This window comes from Schistocerca nitens, chromosome 3 (genome assembly GCF_023898315.1).
Source record: "Schistocerca nitens isolate TAMUIC-IGC-003100 chromosome 3, iqSchNite1.1, whole genome shotgun sequence".
In the NCBI taxonomy this organism is placed as follows: domain Eukaryota; kingdom Metazoa; phylum Arthropoda; class Insecta; order Orthoptera; family Acrididae; genus Schistocerca; species Schistocerca nitens.
Genome location: NC_064616.1, coordinates 806,120,264 through 806,140,351, shown reverse-complemented (window position 1 = coordinate 806,140,351; position 20,088 = coordinate 806,120,264). Strand labels below are relative to the sequence as shown.

At 45.2% G+C, this 20,088-nt stretch overlaps 2 protein-coding genes across 2 annotated transcripts in view; one reads left to right on the top strand and one right to left on the bottom strand.

Annotated features, from left to right (window-relative positions):
• Positions 1-20,088, top strand: part of LOC126249433 (uncharacterized) — a 619,638-nt gene that overhangs the window by 541,719 nt on the left and 57,831 nt on the right. The window lies entirely within an intron of this gene.
• LOC126248833 (actin, muscle) lies at positions 11,462-13,049 on the bottom strand. Its single transcript, XM_049950248.1, has one exon. It carries the CDS (start codon positions 12,996-12,998, stop codon positions 11,868-11,870), a length of 1,131 nt encoding a protein of 376 aa, XP_049806205.1. The 5' UTR covers positions 12,999-13,049; the 3' UTR covers positions 11,462-11,867.

The window sequence follows — 20,088 nt, the reverse complement described above, 5'->3', positions numbered from 1 at the left end:
TTCACCTGTTTCTCAGCGCCACTGACACTAATATCTATTTCACTCATCTTTTTAGTGGCACGAGTATTAACCTGGGGCAGTAATCCTGGATTTTCTTTTGTAAAGGAACTTTTGAAAACAAAATTAAGCATTTCTACTTTTGTTTTGCTACTCTAAATGTCAGTTCCTGTCTCGTTCATCAGTGACAGGTGTGCCACTAACGGTCTTCACATATGACCAGAATTTCTTTCAGATCTGTGAAAGAGGATTTAACAATATTCTCTTAAGGTAGTCATTGAAAGCTTCATGCACGCGTGAAGCGACGGGTTATAAATATATATGTTGTTTCGCTGTCTTTCTCACGCGAGTCTGGCAACTACACTCCTGGAAATGGAAAAAAGAACACATTGACACCGGTGTGTCAGACCCACCATACTTGCTCCGGACACTGCGAGAGGGCTGTACAAGCAATGATCACACGCACGGCACAGCGGACACACCAGGAACCGCGGTGTTGGCCGTCGAATGGCGCTAGCTGCGCAGCATTTGTGCACCGCCGCCGTCAGTGTCAGCCAGTTTGCCGTGGCATACGGAGCTCCATCGCAGTCTTTAACACTGGTAGCATGCCGCGACAGCGTGGACGTGAACCGTATGTGCAGTTGACGGACTTTGAGCGAGGGCGTATAGTGGGCATGCGGGAGGCCGGGTGGACGTACCGCCGAATTGCTCAACACGTGGGGCGTGAGGTCTCCACAGTACATCGATGTTGTCGCCAGTGGTCGGCGGAAGGTGCACGTGCCCGTCGACCTGGGACCGGACCGCAGCGACGCACGGATGCACGCCAAGACCGTAGGATCCTACGCAGTGCCGTAGGGGACCGCACCGCCACTTCCCAGCAAATTAGGGACACTGTTGCTCCTGGGGTATCGGCGAGGACCATTCGCAACCGTCTCCATGAAGCTGGGCTACGGTCCCGCACACCGTTAGGGCGTCTTCCGCTCACGCCCCAACATCGTGCAGCCCGCCTCCAGTGGTGGCGCGACAGGCGTGAATGGAGGGACGAATGGAGACGTGTCGTCTTCAGCGATGAGAGTCGCTTCTGCCTTGGTGCCAATGATGGTCGTATGCGTGTTTGGCGCCGTGCAGGTGAGCGCCACAATCAGGACTGCATACGACCGAGGCACACAGGGCCAACACCCGGCATCATGGTGTGGGGAGCGATCTCCTACACTGGCCGTACACCACTGGTGATCGTCGAGGGGACACTGAATAGTGCACGGTACATCCAAACCGTCATCGAACCCATCGTTCTACCATTCCTAGACCGGCAAGGGAACTTGCTGTTCCAACAGGACAATGCACGTCCGCATGTATCCCGTGCCACCCAACGTGCTCTAGAAGGTGTAAGTCAACTACCCTGGCCAGCAAGATCTCCGGATCTGTCCCCCATTGAGCATGTTTGGGACTGGATGAAGCGTCGTCTCACGCGGTCTGCACGTCCAGCACGAACGCTGGTCCAACTGAGGCGCCAGGTGGAAATGGCATGGCAAGCCGTTCCACAGTACTACATACAGCATCTCTACGATCGTCTCCATGGGAGAATAGCAGCCTGCATTGCTGCGAAAGGTGGATATACACTGTACTAGTGCCGACATTGTGCGTGCTCTGTTGCCTGTGTCTATGTGGCTGTGGTTCTGTCAGTGTGATCATGTGATGTATCTGACCCCAGGAATGTGTCAATAAAGTTTCCCCTTCCTGGGACAATGGATTCACGGTGTTCTTATTTCAATTTCCAGGAGTGTAATTATGTGCTGTAGGAATCTATTGTTTCCCTGTTATTCAACTTATATTTTATTTAATTGCTGGACCATCGACACCAATAAGTGTTTTGCAGAAATATACCGCATTCTCCAAAGTACTTCTGCTATCGTACTCATCATTTAAAGTCCGTAAGATAGCACCTGCAGATTTTACTTAATTACAATCTTTCATTTATAAATTTATATGTGACATTCATAATTCGCAATTGCCGAGTGATAGAAACCTTCGACCATTCGATTCATGTGTGTATTCTTAACGTATACTGTAGACTCAGCAGTATTTGGTCTGTAATGCGGCAACTACGTGTCCCAGCCCCTAGACAACGAAACCAGCCAAATCTTTTAATATTTCAACTCTGAGTCGGAGGGTACGTAGTTCAGGGCCACTTCATCATCTCACATTTTCTGTTTTGAAAGCCCGCAGTGGAATACAAATGTGTAAAAAATGAGATTGATACGAAGTAGCCGGCCGAAGTGGCCGTGCGGTTAAAGGCGCTGCAGTCTGGAACCGCAAGACCGCTACGGTCGCAGGTTCGAATCCTGCCTAGGGCATGGATGTTTGTGCTGTCCTTAGGTTAGTTAGGTTTAACTAGTTCTAAGTTCTAGGGGACTAATGACCTCAGCAGTTGAGTCCCATAGTGCTCAGAGCCATTTTTTTTTTTATACGAAGTACAAAATGGCTAAGCAGGAATGGCTAAAGGACAAATGTGAGGATTAAGAAACGTTTATCATTAGGGAAAAGGTAGATACCACCTACAGGGAAATTAAAGAGGTCTTTGGAGAAAAGAGAACCAGCCGTATAAATATCAAAAGCTCAGATGGAAAACCAGTCCTGAGCAAAAAAGGGAAAGCTGTAAGGTGGAAGGAGGTTACAGAGGGTCTTTACAAAGGAGATGAACTAGAAGGCAATATTATACATCTATATACATCAAAATCTGCATGGATACTCTGCAAATCACGTTTAAGTTCCTGGCAGAGGGTCATCGCTCCACCTTCACAATTCTCTAATATTCCAATCTCGTAGGGCGCGCGGAAAGAACGAACACCTGTACCTTTCCGTGCGAGCTCTGATTTCCCTTATTTTCTTATGGTGATCGTTTCTCCCTATGTAGGTCGGCGCCAGCAAAATATTTTCGCATTCGGAAGAGAAAGTTGGTGACTGAAATTGCGTGAGAAGATTCCGCCGCAACGAAAAACGCCTTTGTTGTAATGATGTCCACCCCAAGTCCTGCATCATTTCAGTTACACTCTCTCCCCTATTTCGTGATAATACAAAACGTACTGTCCCTCTTTGAACTCTTTCGATGCACTCCGCCAATCCTAGCTGGTAAGAATCCCAAACCGCGCAGCAGTATTCTGCGAACAAGTGTAGTGTAGGCAGTCTCATTAGTAGATCTGCTACATTTTCTAATTGCCCTACCAATAAAACGCAGTCTTTGGTTAGCCTTCCTCACAACATTTTCTATGTTTTCTTTTTAATTTAAGCTGTTCGTAACCGTAATTCCTAGGTATTTAGTTAAACTTATGGCCTTTAGATTATACTGATTTATCGTGTAACCGAAGTTTAACGGATTCCTTTTAGAACTCATGTGGATGATCTCACACGTTTCGTTATTTAGGGTCAAATGTCAATTTTCGCACCATACATATATCTTTTCTAAATAGTTTTGCAATTTTCTTTTATCTTCTCTTGACTTTACTAGTCCATAAATGACAGCGTCATCTGCAAACAACCTAAGACGGCTGCTCAGATTGTCTCCCAAATCGTTTATATACAGGGTGGAGAAAAATTGTGTCACGTAATTTTAACTCTGGACAGCTGATGCCGGTAGGAACAAAAATTACTAATGTTGTTTAGGTCGACACTGCACCATTTTTAAACTACGGAAACTTGGCGCCACGTGCTCCGATTGACTGTGGGATTGTCCTGTTGCCGTTCGTCGAGTTGACGGGCATCGCTGTGGTTGTCGGTTCAACGTCCCTCGAAACTTCGCTTCGGGGCACACACACATCGCCTGCGATTTATTCATACAATAAGCATGGCGTCACAGTATTCGTTTGAAGAACAACGAGATATGTTTTTTGTTTATGGACTAGCCGACGAAGTGCGCATGAAGCTCGACGGTTGTATGAGGAACGGTACCCAGCAAGACGGCACTCACACCCGCAAACGTTTACAGCAATTTACCGGCGACTTGGCGAAACAGGCTCGTTAGTGGGATATCATAGTGATGCTGGAAGACCTCGAACAGGACGGGATGCTGCATTTGAAGAGACTGTTCTCGAGCGCTTCGAGGAAGCACGTGCGACAAGTACTCGAGCCGTTGGACACGACATGGGGTCACTCATCGGTTAGTCTGGGAGGTTTTGAGAGATGACGGCCAGCATCCATTTAGTTTTCACCCTGTCCAAGGCCTAAGCCCTGTGGCGGACTATGAACACAGACTAGGGTTTGCCGGTGGTTTCTGCGACAAGTTGAACGAGATCCCGTCTTCCCTGCCATTGCATCGTTTACCGACGAGTGCACGTTCCATCCGGATGACCTTTACAACGCTCGAAACGTTCATTACTGGGCAAGAGGAAATCCTCACGCCACGTACGTCCACGGACACCAGGAACGATTTTCGCTCAACATTTGGGCAGGCATTGTGCATGACCATCTGACGGGGCCAGTCTGTCTACCCCCTCGACTTACTGGGGCAAATTACCTTCACTTTTTGCAAGAAACTCTACCCGGCCTGCTGGAAGATGTTGCCCTGGACATATGGCTACGCATGTGGTTGCAGCATGATGAGGCGCCCGCACATAACAGTCGTGCTGTGCGCGGATATTTAAATGAACTCTTCGTCAGCCGGGTAACTGGCAGAGGTGCTCGTAGGACATGGCCCCAGCGATCGAAAGACCTCACGCCACCGGACTTTTTCCTGTGGGGATTCTTCAAGGTTCTAATTCACCCACCCGGACGCGAACCACCGAGAAACGGAGAGGGATCAATGGATCGCATTCAACATGCCGCCAATCACATCAGGGCAATGCCAGGAATCTTTGAAAGACTTCGGCGAAACACCGTTCGACGTTACCAAGCTTGTGTCGCGTCACAGGGTCGCCAGGTCGAGCACCTGCTTTAAGTAAACAGTGTCCTAGCTACAAAAAAGGCCCTTTTCAGGGCCGACACAATTTGTAAACGACTTTCTGTACGCGAACTAACGGCTACTGACGGGTTTATTCTCGGTACGTCTTATCATAAAACTACAATAGAAGTGTCGGGACCTCTGCGGATTCGCCCCCAGGCTCCCAGAGTGGAAGGTCGGCGCGCTACCACCGAGCGCCTTGGATACATCGCAATCTCCGGCAGGCAAAGTATTCTTGGTTATGCGTTGTCCAGAGCATCCGGCAACAGGGCAATCCCGCGGCCAATCGGAGCGCGTGGCGCCAACTTTCCGTAATTAGAAAATGGTGCGTTATCGACCTACACAACACTAGTAATTTTGGTTCCTACTGGCATCAGCTATCCAGGGTTAAAATTTCGTGACACAATTTTTCTCCACCCTGTAGATAAGGAACAGCAAAGAGAACCCCAGAAGTCACGTCTGTTTTACTTGATGACTTTCCGTCGATTACTATGAACTCTCTCTGACAGGAAATCACGACTCCAGTCACATAACTGATACGATATTCCGTGAGCACGTAACTTCACTACAAGCCGCTTTTGTGGTACACTGTCAAAAGCCATCTGGAAATCCAGAAATATAGAATCAATTTGAAATCCCTTGTCAATAGCATTCAACACTTCATGCGAGTAAAGAGCTAGTTGTGTTTCACAAGAACGATGTTTTCTAAATCCGTGTTGACTGTGTGTCAATAGACCGTTTTCTTCGAGATGATTCATAATGTTCGAACACAATATATGGTCCAAAATCCTGCAGGATATCGACGTTAACGATATGGGCCTGTAATTAAGTGGATTATTTTTACTACCTTTCTAGAATATTTGTGTGACCTGTGCAACTTTCCAGACTTTGGGTACGGATCTTACGTCGAGCGAATGGTTGTTATAGTATAGAATTGGAAGAGGACGTAGATGAAGGTGATATGAGAGACATGATACTGCGAGAAGAATTTGATAGATAAGTGAAAGACCTAAGTCGAAACAATACCCCAGAAGTAGACGACATTCCGTCAGAACTACTGATAGCCTTGGGAAAGACAGCTACGACAAAATTCTTCCATCTGGTGTGCAAGATGTATGGGACAGGTGAAACACTCTCAGACTTCAAGAAGAATATAATACACTCCTGGAAATTGAAATAAGAACACCGTGAATTCATTGTCCCAGGAAGGGGAAACTTTATTGACACATTCCTGGGGTCAGATACATCACATGATCACACTGACAGAACCACAGGCACATAGACACAGGCAACAGAGCATGCACAATGTCGGCACTAGTACAGTGTATATCCACCTTTCGCAGCAATGCAGGCTGCTATTCTCCCATGGAGACGATCGTAGAGATGCTGGATGTTGTCCTGTGGAACGGCTTGCCATGCCATTTCCACCTGGCGCCTCAGTTGGACCAGCGTTCGTGCTGGACGTGCAGACCGCGTGAGACGACGCTTCATCCAGTCCCAAACATGCTCAATGGGGGACAGATCCGGAGATCTTGCTGGCCAGGGTAGTTGACTTACACCTTCTAGAGCACGTTGGGTGGCACGGGATACATGCGGACGTGCATTGTCCTGTTGGAACAGCAAGTTCCCTTGCCGGTCTAGGAATGGTAGAACGATGGGTTCGATGACGGTTTGGATGTACCGTGCACTATTCAGTGTCCCCTCGACGATCACCAGTGGTGTACGGCCAGTGTAGGAGATCGCTCCCCACACCATGATGCCGGGTGTTGGCCCTGTGTGCCTCGGTCGTATGCAGTCCTGATTGTGGCGCTCACCTGCACGGCGCCAAACACGCATACGACCATCATTGGCACCAAGGCAGAAGCGACTCTCATCGCTGAAGACGACACGTCTCCATTCGTCCCTCCATTCACGCCTGTCGCGACACCACTGGAGGCGGGCTGCACGATGTTGGGGCGTGAGCGGAAGACGGCCTAACGGTGTGCGGGACCGTAGCCCAGCTTCATGGAGACGGTTGCGAATGGTCCTCGCCGATACCCCAGGAGCAACAGTGTCCCTAATTTGCTGGGAAGTGGCGGTGCGGTCCCCTACGGCACTGCGTAGGAACCTACGGTCTTGGCGTGCATCCGTGCGTCGCTGCAGTCCGGTCCCAGGTCGACGGGCACGTGCACCTTCCGCCGACCACTGGCGACAACATCGATGTACTGTGGAGACCTCACGCCCCACGTGTTGAGCAATTCGGCGGTACGTCCACCCGGCCTCCCGCATGCCCACTATACGCCCTCGCTCAAAGTCCGTCAACTGCACATACGGTTCACGTCCACGCTGTCGCGGCATGCTACCAGTGTTAAAGACTGCGATGGAGCTCCGTATGCCACGGCAAACTGGCTGACACTGACGGCGGCGGTGCACAAATGCTGCGCAGCTAGCGCCATTCGACGGCCAACACCGCGGTTCCTGGTGTGTCCGCTGTGCCGTGCGTGTGATCATTGCTTGTACAGCCCTCTCGCAGTGTCCGGAGCAAGTATGGTGGGTCTGACACACCGGTGTCAATGTGTTCTTTTTTCCATTTCCAGGAGTGTAATTCCAATTCCAAAGAAAGCGGGCGCTGACAGGTGTCAGTATCACCAAACTATCAGTTTAATAAGTCATGTATGAAAAATACTAACACGAATTCCTTACAGAGTAATGGAATCTGATCTCGGGAGAGATCAGATTGGATTCCAGAGAAATGTAGGAACACACGAGGCAGTACTGACCCTACGTCTAAATTTAGAACATAATCTACGTTTATAGCATCTGTAGACTTGATAAATGCTTTTGACAATGTTGACTGGAGTACTCTCTTCGAAATTCTGAAAGTATGGGGGTAAGGCTATTTACAACTTGTACGAAAACGAGACGGCGGTTATAAGAGTGGAGGGGCACGAAAGGGAAGCAGTTGTTCAGAAGGGAGTATGAGTTGTAGCGTATCCCCGACGTTTATCAGTCTGTACATTGAGCAAGCAGTAAAGGAAACCAAAGAAACTTCCGTAGTAGGAATTAAAAATTCAGGGAGAAGAAATAAAAACAAGGTTTGGCGGTGACATTGTAATTCAGTCAGAGACAGGACAGGACTTGGAAGAGCAGTTGATCGAAATAGACAGTCCCTTTAAACGAGGATATAAGATGACTTCAACAAAAGCAAGGCAAGGGTAATGGAATATAGTCGAATTAAACCACGTTACGCTGAGGGAATTACAATAGGAAATGAGACACTTAAAGTAGCTGATGAGTTTTGTTATTTGGGCAACAATACAACGGATGATGGCCGAAGTAGAGAGTATGTAAAGTGTTGACTGCCAATGGCAATAAAATTGTTTCTGAAGAAGAGAATCGAATATAGATTAAAGTTTTAGGTAGTATTTTCAAAAAGCATTTTTACGGAGTGTAGCCATGTATGGAAGTGAAATATGGACGAGAAACAGTATAGACAAGAAGAGAATAGAAGATTTTGAAATGCGGTGCTACAGAATATTGCTGAGGATTAGATAGACAGATCACGTAACTAATGAAGAGGTACTGAATATAATTGTGGAGAAAAGAAATTTGTGAGGCAACCTGACTAGAAGAAGGGATCGGTTGGTGGGTTAAAAAAAGCGATCGGTTTGTAGCATACATTCTGAGGCATCAAGTGATCAGTAATGAATCTGTCATATATTTTCCCTAAACTGATTTTATGTATTCTTTCTACTTTAAATAGATCTGAGCACATATTGCTGGATATTTAACGGTTGTTAATGTTTCAAATATTTGAACATCAAACAGTAATGAATCTTTCTGAATATTTACGGACAACAAGCTACATTTTCACGTGTAGGGTAAAGTGTGCAAAGCTTTTATGTCCATTTACCCCGCCACCCCCCCCCCCCCCCCCCCCCCACACCCCGGCCACTTACCGCTCTATCTGACGTCGAGCCTCATTTATTGTTACTGCAAACGAAACCTCCATTCTGAATTGAAGTCGCTGAAACTGAATGGACAAATCGGCTGGAATCACTGATGTACGGAGTATGAGAGCAACCTCTCCACCTGATGATTCTCTGAGTACAGTAGCTTCAACGACAGTGTCTCTAATAGTTTTAATCTGCAAACGGAGAGGATTACATAGTTTCGGACGATTTAGATTCTGTGGTAGTACTCTAATTACAATAGGATAAGCCGTAAATAAACCTTTCTGTTTTCTGCAAAACCGACGGCAAGGAAGAAAACTAAACGGCACATTGTATACATTTTCACAGCACAGGAGACAACAGCACACTATTTTATTTCTCTCAGTCAGTCTTAACAGAACACCTGTTCGTCTTTAAAATATGTATATAGCTGATGTCCGTCTGAATGTTTATTAGTATATAATGTAAAAATTTGAAGAAAATCGGTCAAGAGTTTTTGCAGACTTCTGCCAACAACGTTTCTCTTCTGTTCATTTACATACCATATGTATTAAAAAACATGTAGCATATGTCCGTCTGAACGTTTATTGGAGTATAGTTTAAAAATTTGAAGTAAATAGCTCAAGAACTTTTAGAGGTTTTTGATAACAAAGTTAAATTACGACTTGTGTTGGTTTCGATGTACAGATTCCAGATATATATTAATATACCGTGTATATTTAAAATATGTATATATGTCGGTCCGAACGTTTATTGGATTATCGTCTATAAATTTGCAGTAAATCGGTAAAGAACTTTCAGAGATTTCTCTAAAAAAACTTTCCCTGTTAGATAGCGCATGTATATTTATATACCACATGTTTTTAAAAATATTTATAGCCCATGTCTGTCCGAACGTTCATTAGAGTATCGAGTAAAATTGTGAAGTAAATCGGTCAAAAACTTTGCCGGATTTTCAGTAACGACATTAAACTATACATTGTCTTTTCATAGTACTATAGGTATGAAGATGGTATCAATAGTGACGATTCTCTTAATGTAATTTAGCAACATCCAAATTGAATTTTATGTCAAACCTGTGACAAGTTCAAATTAAAAGACAAATGCAATACACAGAGTGCAGTCAGCAACTGTATTTGTTCGATGCTCGACGCGTTCACCTACAGTCCTACATCTCCCTGATGACTGTCCCCATAAATATGATGAAATAAAAATCTTTAAACGTCTCGTCAAACCAATACATAATATAAAAAACTGTATGCAACACATTTAGTGTTTTGTCTGAATGTAACTTTTGGTACATCACTCGAGAATTCCCCTGACAAGAGGACACAATAATCCACTTTAATTAATTCCAAGGTGTGCGTCTCACGTCATAAAATTTACTTCCCACCCTCATAAAACGAACGCAAAATTGCTCTTTAAGAACAAATCCGTCGGCGGGAGGCTGAGAGTTAATAAGACCTGCGAGGCTGTTGGCACAGTCTTGCCTGCTGAGTCGCTGCCAACAGCTTCGTACCAGAATACACGTGTGGCTAGGGAAAGCTCTGCTTTCAGTTCTATTCTCGTATCGCCAATATTTTTCACTTTTACCGTGTCAAGGAGTCGCGACCTATTATACATCACGGAATTTTTTATGTCAATTTTGTCTCATAAGAAGTATAAAGCACAAAATAACTAAACAAATTACACTTAATTTATATGACGTCTCTCTTAACTGTACACATCGTAATGAACAGAACGAGAACAATTTTCCTACCTGTAAAAATGAGATTCTACCTAGTGGGTAGTGATTTATACGTCCCGTTCTCTATGTTCATTGGATTCTTCGTATGTAATCAAATCACAGACGATGGACATTTCAGAATCACATAAATAGGTTGGTATGTCGCCAGTGGGCTCAGGGCATGAGAAAGGATACTGATTATTCGACACCAAAGAGAATTATGCGTTCTTCTCTGCCGTTACAGCGAAAGCGATAGGGTAGTGATTTAAATGGATTTTGGTTTTATCATTTCCAATAACCAATATATTAAAAAACGAAAGCTAAACTTTAATTATATTAAAGTAATTCTTAAGACCAATTAATTAGCCCTATGGATGGTGTAGGTGGAAAGGTAAGAGTTGGGGAGGATGGGATGTTTTAATTTTATCGTGAAATCGCTAATACGCTTCATACTCTCACAGGTACATTTCCCCGACATCATTTTGTTCATGTTTACGTGCATACTCTTGCTCTACTTACTTGATTTTGTTTTTTGCTTAATTCTCTTTAGTTTGGAACATGATTTGCAATAACACAATGTGATCAAGAAATTACAGGATACCCAGATTCTTTTAGAGAAAGGATAAGTTGTGAGGTTTGTTTCTTTGGAATTACAGGGGAGAGCGATAAAAAATTGCACAATTTCTTATCTTCTTTCATATTATCTCCATTGACGATTCGATAGTCCAAAGTAAAATAAGTTGAAACACAATGAATCGGGGGTTTATAAAAGAAATTGATTGATTTCGGAATTTGCCTCACAGTTTTCAATAAATTGCCATGTAGGTCATATAGGATATGTAAGGGAATATAAGGCACAAATAAAACAAACAGTCATCGATAGTTTCTTTAATATATTTTTGTGCAATGATGTATCGATATGTACATTATAAAGTTCTCAATGTGAGCACTTTGGAAATAATAGTTCTTCTCTCACATACATAAATAAAGTAATAACGAATAACTCTCGTAAAAAAAGCAATTCTCTTTGTATATTTCTAAAATAAGATGTTAACACATTATGTGACCGACAATAACGACAGGTGTTCGTAGAATGAAAATAATGTCAGTAGTAACTATATCGTTCGTTTTGCAGTAATTGAACGCGTGCATAACAAAGGCCACTGAGTCGGATTTCTTTACATGAGAACGCAAAACAGAAAAATGATGATGTGTAGATGGGAGATGATGGAGCCGTTTGCTGGACAACCGCGGCGAATTGGCTGCTCTGAGTCACAATTTAGAAGCACTTGCGGTGGACGATGCCGGGGCCGGATTCGTCGTATTCCTGTTTCGAGATCCACATCTGCTGGAAGGTGGACAGCGAGGCGAGGATGGAGCCACCGATCCAGACGGAGTACTTCCTCTCAGGGGGAGCAATGATCTTGATCTTGATGGTCGACGGAGCCAGGGCGGTGATCTCCTTCTGCATCCTGTCAGCGATACCGGGGTACATGGTGGTACCGCCGGACAGTACGTTGTTGGCGTACAGGTCCTTACGGATGTCGACGTCGCACTTCATGATGGAGTTGTACACGGTCTCGTGGATACCGCACGATTCCATACCCAGGAAGGAAGGCTGGAAGAGGGCCTCGGGGCAGCGGAAGCGCTCGTTGCCGATGGTGATGACCTGGCCGTCAGGCAGCTCGTACGACTTCTCCAGGGACGTGGAGGCGGCCGCGGTCGCCATTTCCTGCTCGAAGTCCAGCGCGACGTAGCACAGCTTCTCCTTGATGTCACGGACGATTTCCCGCTCGGCGGTGGTCGTGAAGCTGTAACCGCGCTCCGTCAGGATCTTCATCAGGTAGTCGGTAAGGTCGCGACCGGCCAAGTCCAGACGCAGGATGGCGTGGGGAAGAGCGTAACCTTCATAGATGGGGACGGTGTGGGAAACGCCGTCTCCGGAGTCGAGCACAATACCGGTGGTACGACCGGAGGCGTACAGGGACAGCACGGCCTGGATGGCGACGTACATGGCGGGCGCGTTGAAGGTCTCGAACATGATCTGCGTCATCTTCTCGCGGTTAGCCTTGGGGTTGAGGGGGGCCTCGGTGAGCAGGATGGGGTGTTCCTCCGGGGCGACTCGCAGCTCGTTGTAGAAGGTGTGGTGCCAGATCTTCTCCATGTCGTCCCAGTTGGTGATGATGCCGTGCTCGATGGGGTACTTGAGGGTGAGGATACCTCTCTTGGACTGGGCCTCGTCTCCTACGTAGCTGTCCTTCTGCCCCATGCCCACCATGACTCCCTGGTGGCGGGGCCTGCCCACGATGGACGGGAAGACGGCTCGCGGCGCGTCGTCGCCCGCGAAGCCCGCCTTGCACATTCCGGAGCCATTGTCCACGACCAGAGCAGCAACGTCGTCGTCGCACATGATTGCGGTGTAGGTGTCGGGTCCTGCAGCGACTGAGCGGCCAGTGCCGGCGGCCGCTACTTATACCCTCGCCGGACTCCGGGAATAACTCGCGCCTTACAAGGGCGCGGCGCCGCCCACGCGCCTCCCACGGCCGCCTGCCATCTACGGCCGCTGCAGCCGCCGGACGCCACGCGCCGCACAACGTCACGTGACGCACTAATATCGCCCACGTTCAAATAACCTACATACATTCGCACCTCCTTCGGAAATACCGGAGTCTGCACCCTCTTTACTTTTTTCTCGCGCGCTATCCGAAGATACCCCGCAGTTCCGAAGAGCAGCGGCGGTCGCTTCTATTCTAATCCGACTGGCATCTATTTTCGCAGAGTTAGCGTATAAATCTAAATACGGCACAAAATTCGAAATATGCAATAAACGGATTGACGAAATCGGCTGGAGTATATCATTCCGATTGCCCAGTGAAGTGATTCGCACGTTTAGTGGATGTACAACATGTATATTATCTAATAATTGTGTCTTCCTAAGTCGTTAACTCGCATAACCCAATATTTGAATAGTAATATTTAATCCGTTTTATTTCCAATAAATATTTGAGTTTGTGCGTTCTTCCTGTGTGATATAACACAGTTTTCTCGGAGGAGAAATACTTCGTTTGAAAATTTCGTACATCCAGAGATCTGTTTCGCTACTCATCTGCGACGACGTTCCTTCGTAAATTATATAAAAGAATACGAGTCAAAATTTTTAATAATTTTTACTTCTAAATACCATCTTCAACTGTTCTCCACGAACATTACGAAATTGCATGCTGCGTAGGTCACCTATAACTGAAAGGTAGGCCATTGTGGTTAACATTAATGACGCTTTAGGAGCATTAAATTGGTTTAATGAAAAGAGTTAAGCAAAAAAAGTGTGCAAAAAAATATATGTATTCGGAAAAGAGCCTCCGTTGCGAGTTTTAATGTGGAAATCTTGTTTCTAATCGATTACTTTTCCATTGAGGATTTTTTTTCTATCTGAAAATACATAACTGTAGGCGGCTACTGACTAACCTGAACGTTCTTTTGAATCCAATATTTTCAATGCTCCTCTCCTATAATTCGAGGCAGATACTGAAAGTTCTACGTACTCTTCGTAATTTGTGACGTCAAAATGTACACGGTCTGAAGTAGTAAGAGCAAGATAAACGTGCACTATCTGATCTAGCTGCCTCTTAGACAAATGTCATCTGCGTTTGCTACGAAGGCTTCAAAGAGACATATGCTAAGCAAAATTAGTCTCAAGCAGCAGTGTTTGAAGGAAATATATTTATAGGCTATAATGTAAATGTTGCGATAACTTAACGGTTACTGTTCCACAAAGAACCCAAACCTGTATCTAAATAGCTAGTTCGGGAACTGAGGGACGTAAGAATGGCATATAGGTTCCACTGAAAAAATCTACGTAACAATAAAATGTCGCATGTATGCGCTGTGTGTCCTGTTAGGAAACAAACTTGTTCCATTTACTCATGGCACCTGGCGTTGACAACAGTAAAGCCGGCCGGAGTGGCCGTGCGGTTCTAGGCGCTACAGTCTGGAGCCGAGCGACCGCTACGGTCGCAGGTTCGAATCCTGCCTCGGGCATGGGTGTGTGTGATGTCCTTAGGTTAGTTAGGTTTAAGTATTTCTAAGTTCTAGGGGACTGATGACCTCAGAAGTTAAGTCCCATAGTGCTCAGAGCCATTTGAACAACAGTAAAGCCCACTTTACCCTTCACCCTGAAGCTTGTATTCAGTACTACTGGGTTTGTTTTTCTGCCGCTGTTATTTATGCGTTAAATGGTTCAAATGGCTCTGAGCACTATGGGACTTAACTTCTGAGGTTGTCAGTCCCCCAGAACTTAGAACTACTTAAACCTAACTAACCTAAGGACATCACACACATCCAAGCCCGAGGCAGGATTCGAACCTGCAACCGTAGCGGTCGCATGGTTTCAGACTGTAGCGCCTAGAACCGCTCGGCCACCCCGGCCGGCTATTTATGCGTTAACAGCGATGTACAGCAGTATAGATAAATTTACTGGTGAGCTGCCTAATATGCACCTCGTGTGTGGGGTCACTGCATTCAGTGCAAGAATGGCATAACGGAGCTCAGCCGAGCTGTTCCCGCAGCGGCGTTAACTACATCATAGTACATACTTCCGCGTCTGTACGCAGGCGCCTAATAGAAACCGGATCTTGCGTGTTATGGTGTTTGTACATTACAGGCTTTTCACTATTGTGGTAGTATAGGCGAAGAAATAAAGGTAATTAGGGTAACACACCGAATAAATCATAATTACAATATTATTCCGCAACGTGGCACCTACTTGTAACACAGTCTCCATGACTTACATAGAGAACTTAGTTCTTTATCTTTGATTTTACAGTGCCATCGTACTTTTGAAAGTGTGTGTGTGTGTGTGTGTGTGTGTGTGTGTGTGTGTGTGTGTGTAATCGCTTATTAACGTAAGGCAAACTCGCTTTGAGAGAGTCAATTCCTGCTCGAGCAGTTTGCATTGCGATTAGTTGTTCTGCAAGCAGTAATTCAATATATTTCATTTAAAATATGGAACAAGTGAAGCCAAGCCTCCTTTGTTGTGCAGGCTACCATCTCAGTTTTCTATTGGCCGGGAAATCGTTATGTTCCACTCTAATGACTTCCGTTTCTTTCTTCCACAGGTAACGATATGAGACTCTCACGTTATTGAAAATCAATAAATCCAGCTCGCCGAAAACTTGCCTAAAGCTGTTCTTGGAAAGAATTGCTCAATGAAAGTGTCATCGCTGTTTTCAAAATATTTTCCTTAGCTAAGGTTTCTTTTGCAGAGATATGAGACACCACATCTTCTTTCAGTTTAAGATTTTTTTTTAGTTTATGTTGATCAACAAGGACTGTGCTACAATTTAAATCCCTGTTCTTTAGCCAGCCGGAGTAGCCGAGCGGTTCTAGGCGCTACAGTCTGGAACCGTGGGACCGCTACGGTCGCAGGTTCGAATCCTGCCTCGGGCATGGATGTCTGTGATGTCCTTAGGTTAGTTAGGTTTAAGTATTTTGTGGTGTCACCGCTAGACACCACACTTGCTAGGTGGTAACTTAAATCCGCCGCGGTCCTGTAGTACATGTCGGACCCGCGTGTCGCCAACGTGGGATCGCAAACCTAGCGCCACCACAAGGCAGGTCTCGAGAGACTGAGGAGAACTCAGCCCCAGTTGTACGGACAACATAGCTAGCGATTTGACGTGCTAAGCCTTGCTCTCATTTGCCGAGAGATAGACAGTAGAATAGCCCTCTGCTAAGTTAAATGGCGACCACCTAGCAAGGCGCCATTTGTATCAGTGCCTATAGCTTACTAATATTCAAGAGAGATGTATTCCAAGGACTAATTAAAAGTTAAGTAACAAGCATCTACGTACTTTTCTTCTTATTCATTTATAAGTCTCATGTTCCAGACTTCACGCCCGTCTGCGTTAGCATTGCGTGCCCTATCGGCTACAGCATTGTGTCTAGGCTGTATGGTCTAGATACAACATATTTCTAAGTTCTAGGGGACTGATGACCTCAGAAGTTAAGTCCCACAGTGCTCAGAGCCATTTTTGAACCTGTTCTTTACTTATTCTTGCCTCATTTGCAATATTGTTTCATCTACTCCCAAATTTATCTTTCTTTTTATTTTTTCATGCTGCTCTAGTTTTCATTTCTTCCCGTAGATATCTAAATTGACATCATCATTCATCAGATATCTATCGTAATTTCTGATTCTTGAACATTGTTTCGCCAGATCTTCTTCTGATTTGCCGATCTTTTCTTTCCAGAGATACTGCACTATCAATCTCCTTAATCCACACTCACCCACTTCGATAATGCCTCTATGAAGAATCATCCGTCGCCTTAACATTGTCATTCTTTGTCATCAACCCTAAAGTTGGTTTGACGCACATCACCATTTGTGTCGCTTGCCAGTTCTGCTCTTCAGCCGTGCGTGTGTAGCCGCGCGGTCTTGGGCGCCTTGTCACGGTTCGCGCGTCTTCCCCCGTCGGAAGTTCGAGTCCTCCCTCGGGCATGGGTATGTTGTCCTTATCGTAAGTTAGTTTAAATTAGATTAAGTAGTGTGTAAGCCTAGGGACCGATGACCTCAGCAGTTTTGTCCCATAGGAACTTACCACGAATTTCCAAAATTTCTCCTCTTGGCTCAAATGGCTCTGAGCACTATGGGACTTAACGTCTGAGGTCATCAGTCCGCTAGAACTTAAATCTACTTAAACCTAACTAACCTAAGGACATCACACACATCCATGCCCGAGGCAGGAATCGAACCTGCGACCGTAGCGGTCGCGCGGTTCCAGACTGAAGCGCCTAGAACCGCTCGGCCACTGCGGCCGGCTTTCTCCTCTAGATTTCAATACAATTGATGAGCCCACGCTGTCAACCATCTGCCTTGTATGTTCATATCTAGGCCTGCCCCTACAATTCCTTTCCTTCGATTACAGTTTTCAGCAACGACTCCTGTCGTAATATTTTATTATATCTCGTCGGGTTAATGAGTTGTTGCTTACGCATTTTTTTTCTCATTGATTCGTTGCAGAATTCCTTCCTTATTCTTGCAATCTATCTGACTAACAGTCTCCCGTAACATAACATTTCAAAGTCTTATAATAGCTTCAGTTTTTTTTTTTTTTTTTTTTTTTTTCTCTCGCTGTCCATGTTTCTCAAAACTTGTTCTCCAAACATAGCTTTTTCACTAAATCTTTTTCTGGTCTGAAGGTTTATTTATGTTAGCAGCTGAATCTTTCTAAAGAAACCCTTTTTCCCATGTGTAGTCCCCGATATGTCCTTCACGCAACTTCGTTCTTTGTGTGTTCTACTTGTGAGACAGCAAAATTCACCTACATCTTCAAAAGTTTCTTATTCACTTTTAACATTTGGCCATTCAGCCTACTCACCTGCTGCTCACACCGTGACCCTAGTTTTTAATTTCTTTATACGCATATCGTAGCCATCAAATAGCACTAAAATGTAAGTGTCGTGTGACTAGGGCCTCCCGTCGGGTAGACCGTTCGCCGGGTACAAATCTTTCGATTTGACGCCACTTTTGGCTACTTGCGCGCCGATGGGGATGAAATGATGATGATTAGGACAACACAACACCCAGTCCCTGAGCGGAGAAAAATCTCCGACACAGTCGGGAATCGATCGCGGGCCCTTAGAATTAACATTCTGTCGCCCTGACCACTCAGCTACTGGGGCGGACAATTAGCACTTATTCCATTGTATGGAGGACTCGATTCATTTCCTCTTCACTTACGGCGTCACTGCTACGTCATCAGCGAATAGTTAACGAACGGGGTCACACTGACTTTCTGTCCGTGATAGACCATCCCCATTTCGACACAGTGCTTTAATCCGTTCATTCTTTGTTTAGTATATGAAATAAATAATAGTGGTGACAAAGACCAACCTTTCATTGTACCTCTACTGATTTTGGCGTCTTGTACTCTTTCTGCAGTACCGACTACTCCTGTCCACTTCGAATAAAGAGAATGAATTTCCTTTCTAGTCCTGTAGTTGTTACCACACTTCTTAACACTGGAGAGCATTTTATTTCATACCATATCCATAAATTCAGATGTATGTTTCCTTCTTTTTCTTAAATTTGCGCTTTATTTTCAACCAAAATGTCAAAATTGTTTCTCAGGTGCTCCTGACGCTTCTAAAATCTCTCGCTTTATTCAGAAGGGTAATAATTACATTCTTTTTTAAATCTGGCGGAACTTCCCCGCCTTCATAAATGTTATCCACCAGCTTTATAGATGCTCTATTCTTTAGCCTGAATACCGCAATAGTTCCACTGGCATTCGGTCAGTTCGTTAGTTCCTTCCGAGATAGTGCATAGCTTTTGAAATTCAGAAATTAGGGCATTTCTCCAGATAATTTCCGTGCAGTTTGATTAAGTACACGTGGTTATTTTTCTTAAATTTTCTGTTTTTACTTTCATCTTGATTTGATGTAACAATGTTAATGTTTGTTAGTTCGTATAAAGCTAAATTTTACTGCTCTGTATTTTGGTTATATTTTTGTAATACGCTGTCGGTTATTAAAATGGAAACACAGGGAAGGATAGCAAATAACTAAATTTTGCTTATTGTGCCTATACAGTACAGCAGGAAGAATACATAATTAAATCTTTAGGTGATCTGTGCGGTGTACAGGGTGCGAAATTTAGAACACAGCACTGTTATTTCTCGCAGATACAACGGCTCTAACCAGGTAAGGCATCGACTTAAACTGAGCTTGGAGGAGAGATACGGATACGTCATTCCATGCTACCTCATCTCTCTTACAGAGTTCATCAATCGTAGTGATTTGCAGTGGTGGATGCCAGGTTCCCGGTAACGCACGAAGAGATGAATGCGTGAGAGATCTGGAGAACATGGTGGTCACGGCAACAGTCGAACCTCCTCTCTATCGAGGTAGGCCAGGATAGCATCGACAATTTGTGATCCTGCGTTATCTTGTTGAAAGACAAGGTCACGGAGACCTCGAAGATACGCCACAGCAACCGGCCTCCCCTCAATACGTATGTGCGGGCGACAGCTAGTCCTGTGGGGTGTTGAGCTCGTGCATGACGTAAAGTATGACCCTCATGCACCCATCGATTCCATATGCTCGCGACGGTCGTAGGACTCTGATCAACGCGAGCAGTAAAATCGCGGAACAATAAACCACAGTCTCGATACCCTAGGATCCTTCCGCTGTCGAATTTCGACGCGTACTAGTTTCTCCTTACACGGGGCATAATGCGATATTCTCACAAAATGCAGAGGTTAAAACGCGTTGGCTTGGCTCTGAGCACTATGCGACCCAACTTCTGAGGTCATCAGTCGCCTAGAACTTAGAACTACTTAAACCTAAGGACATCACACACATCCATGCCCGAGGCAGGATTCGAACCTGCGACCGTAGCGGTCGCTCGGTTAAAACGCTTTTTGTGTGTGAAAAACCCACCTTATAATCTTCCCCTGTGTACTGAATGTAGATTGCGTTTCAACCTACTTACCTTGTGCAAC

Coding starts and splice junctions, on each gene's coding strand:
- LOC126248833 (XM_049950248.1), bottom strand. CDS start 12,998: ATGTGCGACGACGACGTTGCTGCTCTGGTCGTGGACAATGGCTCCGGA.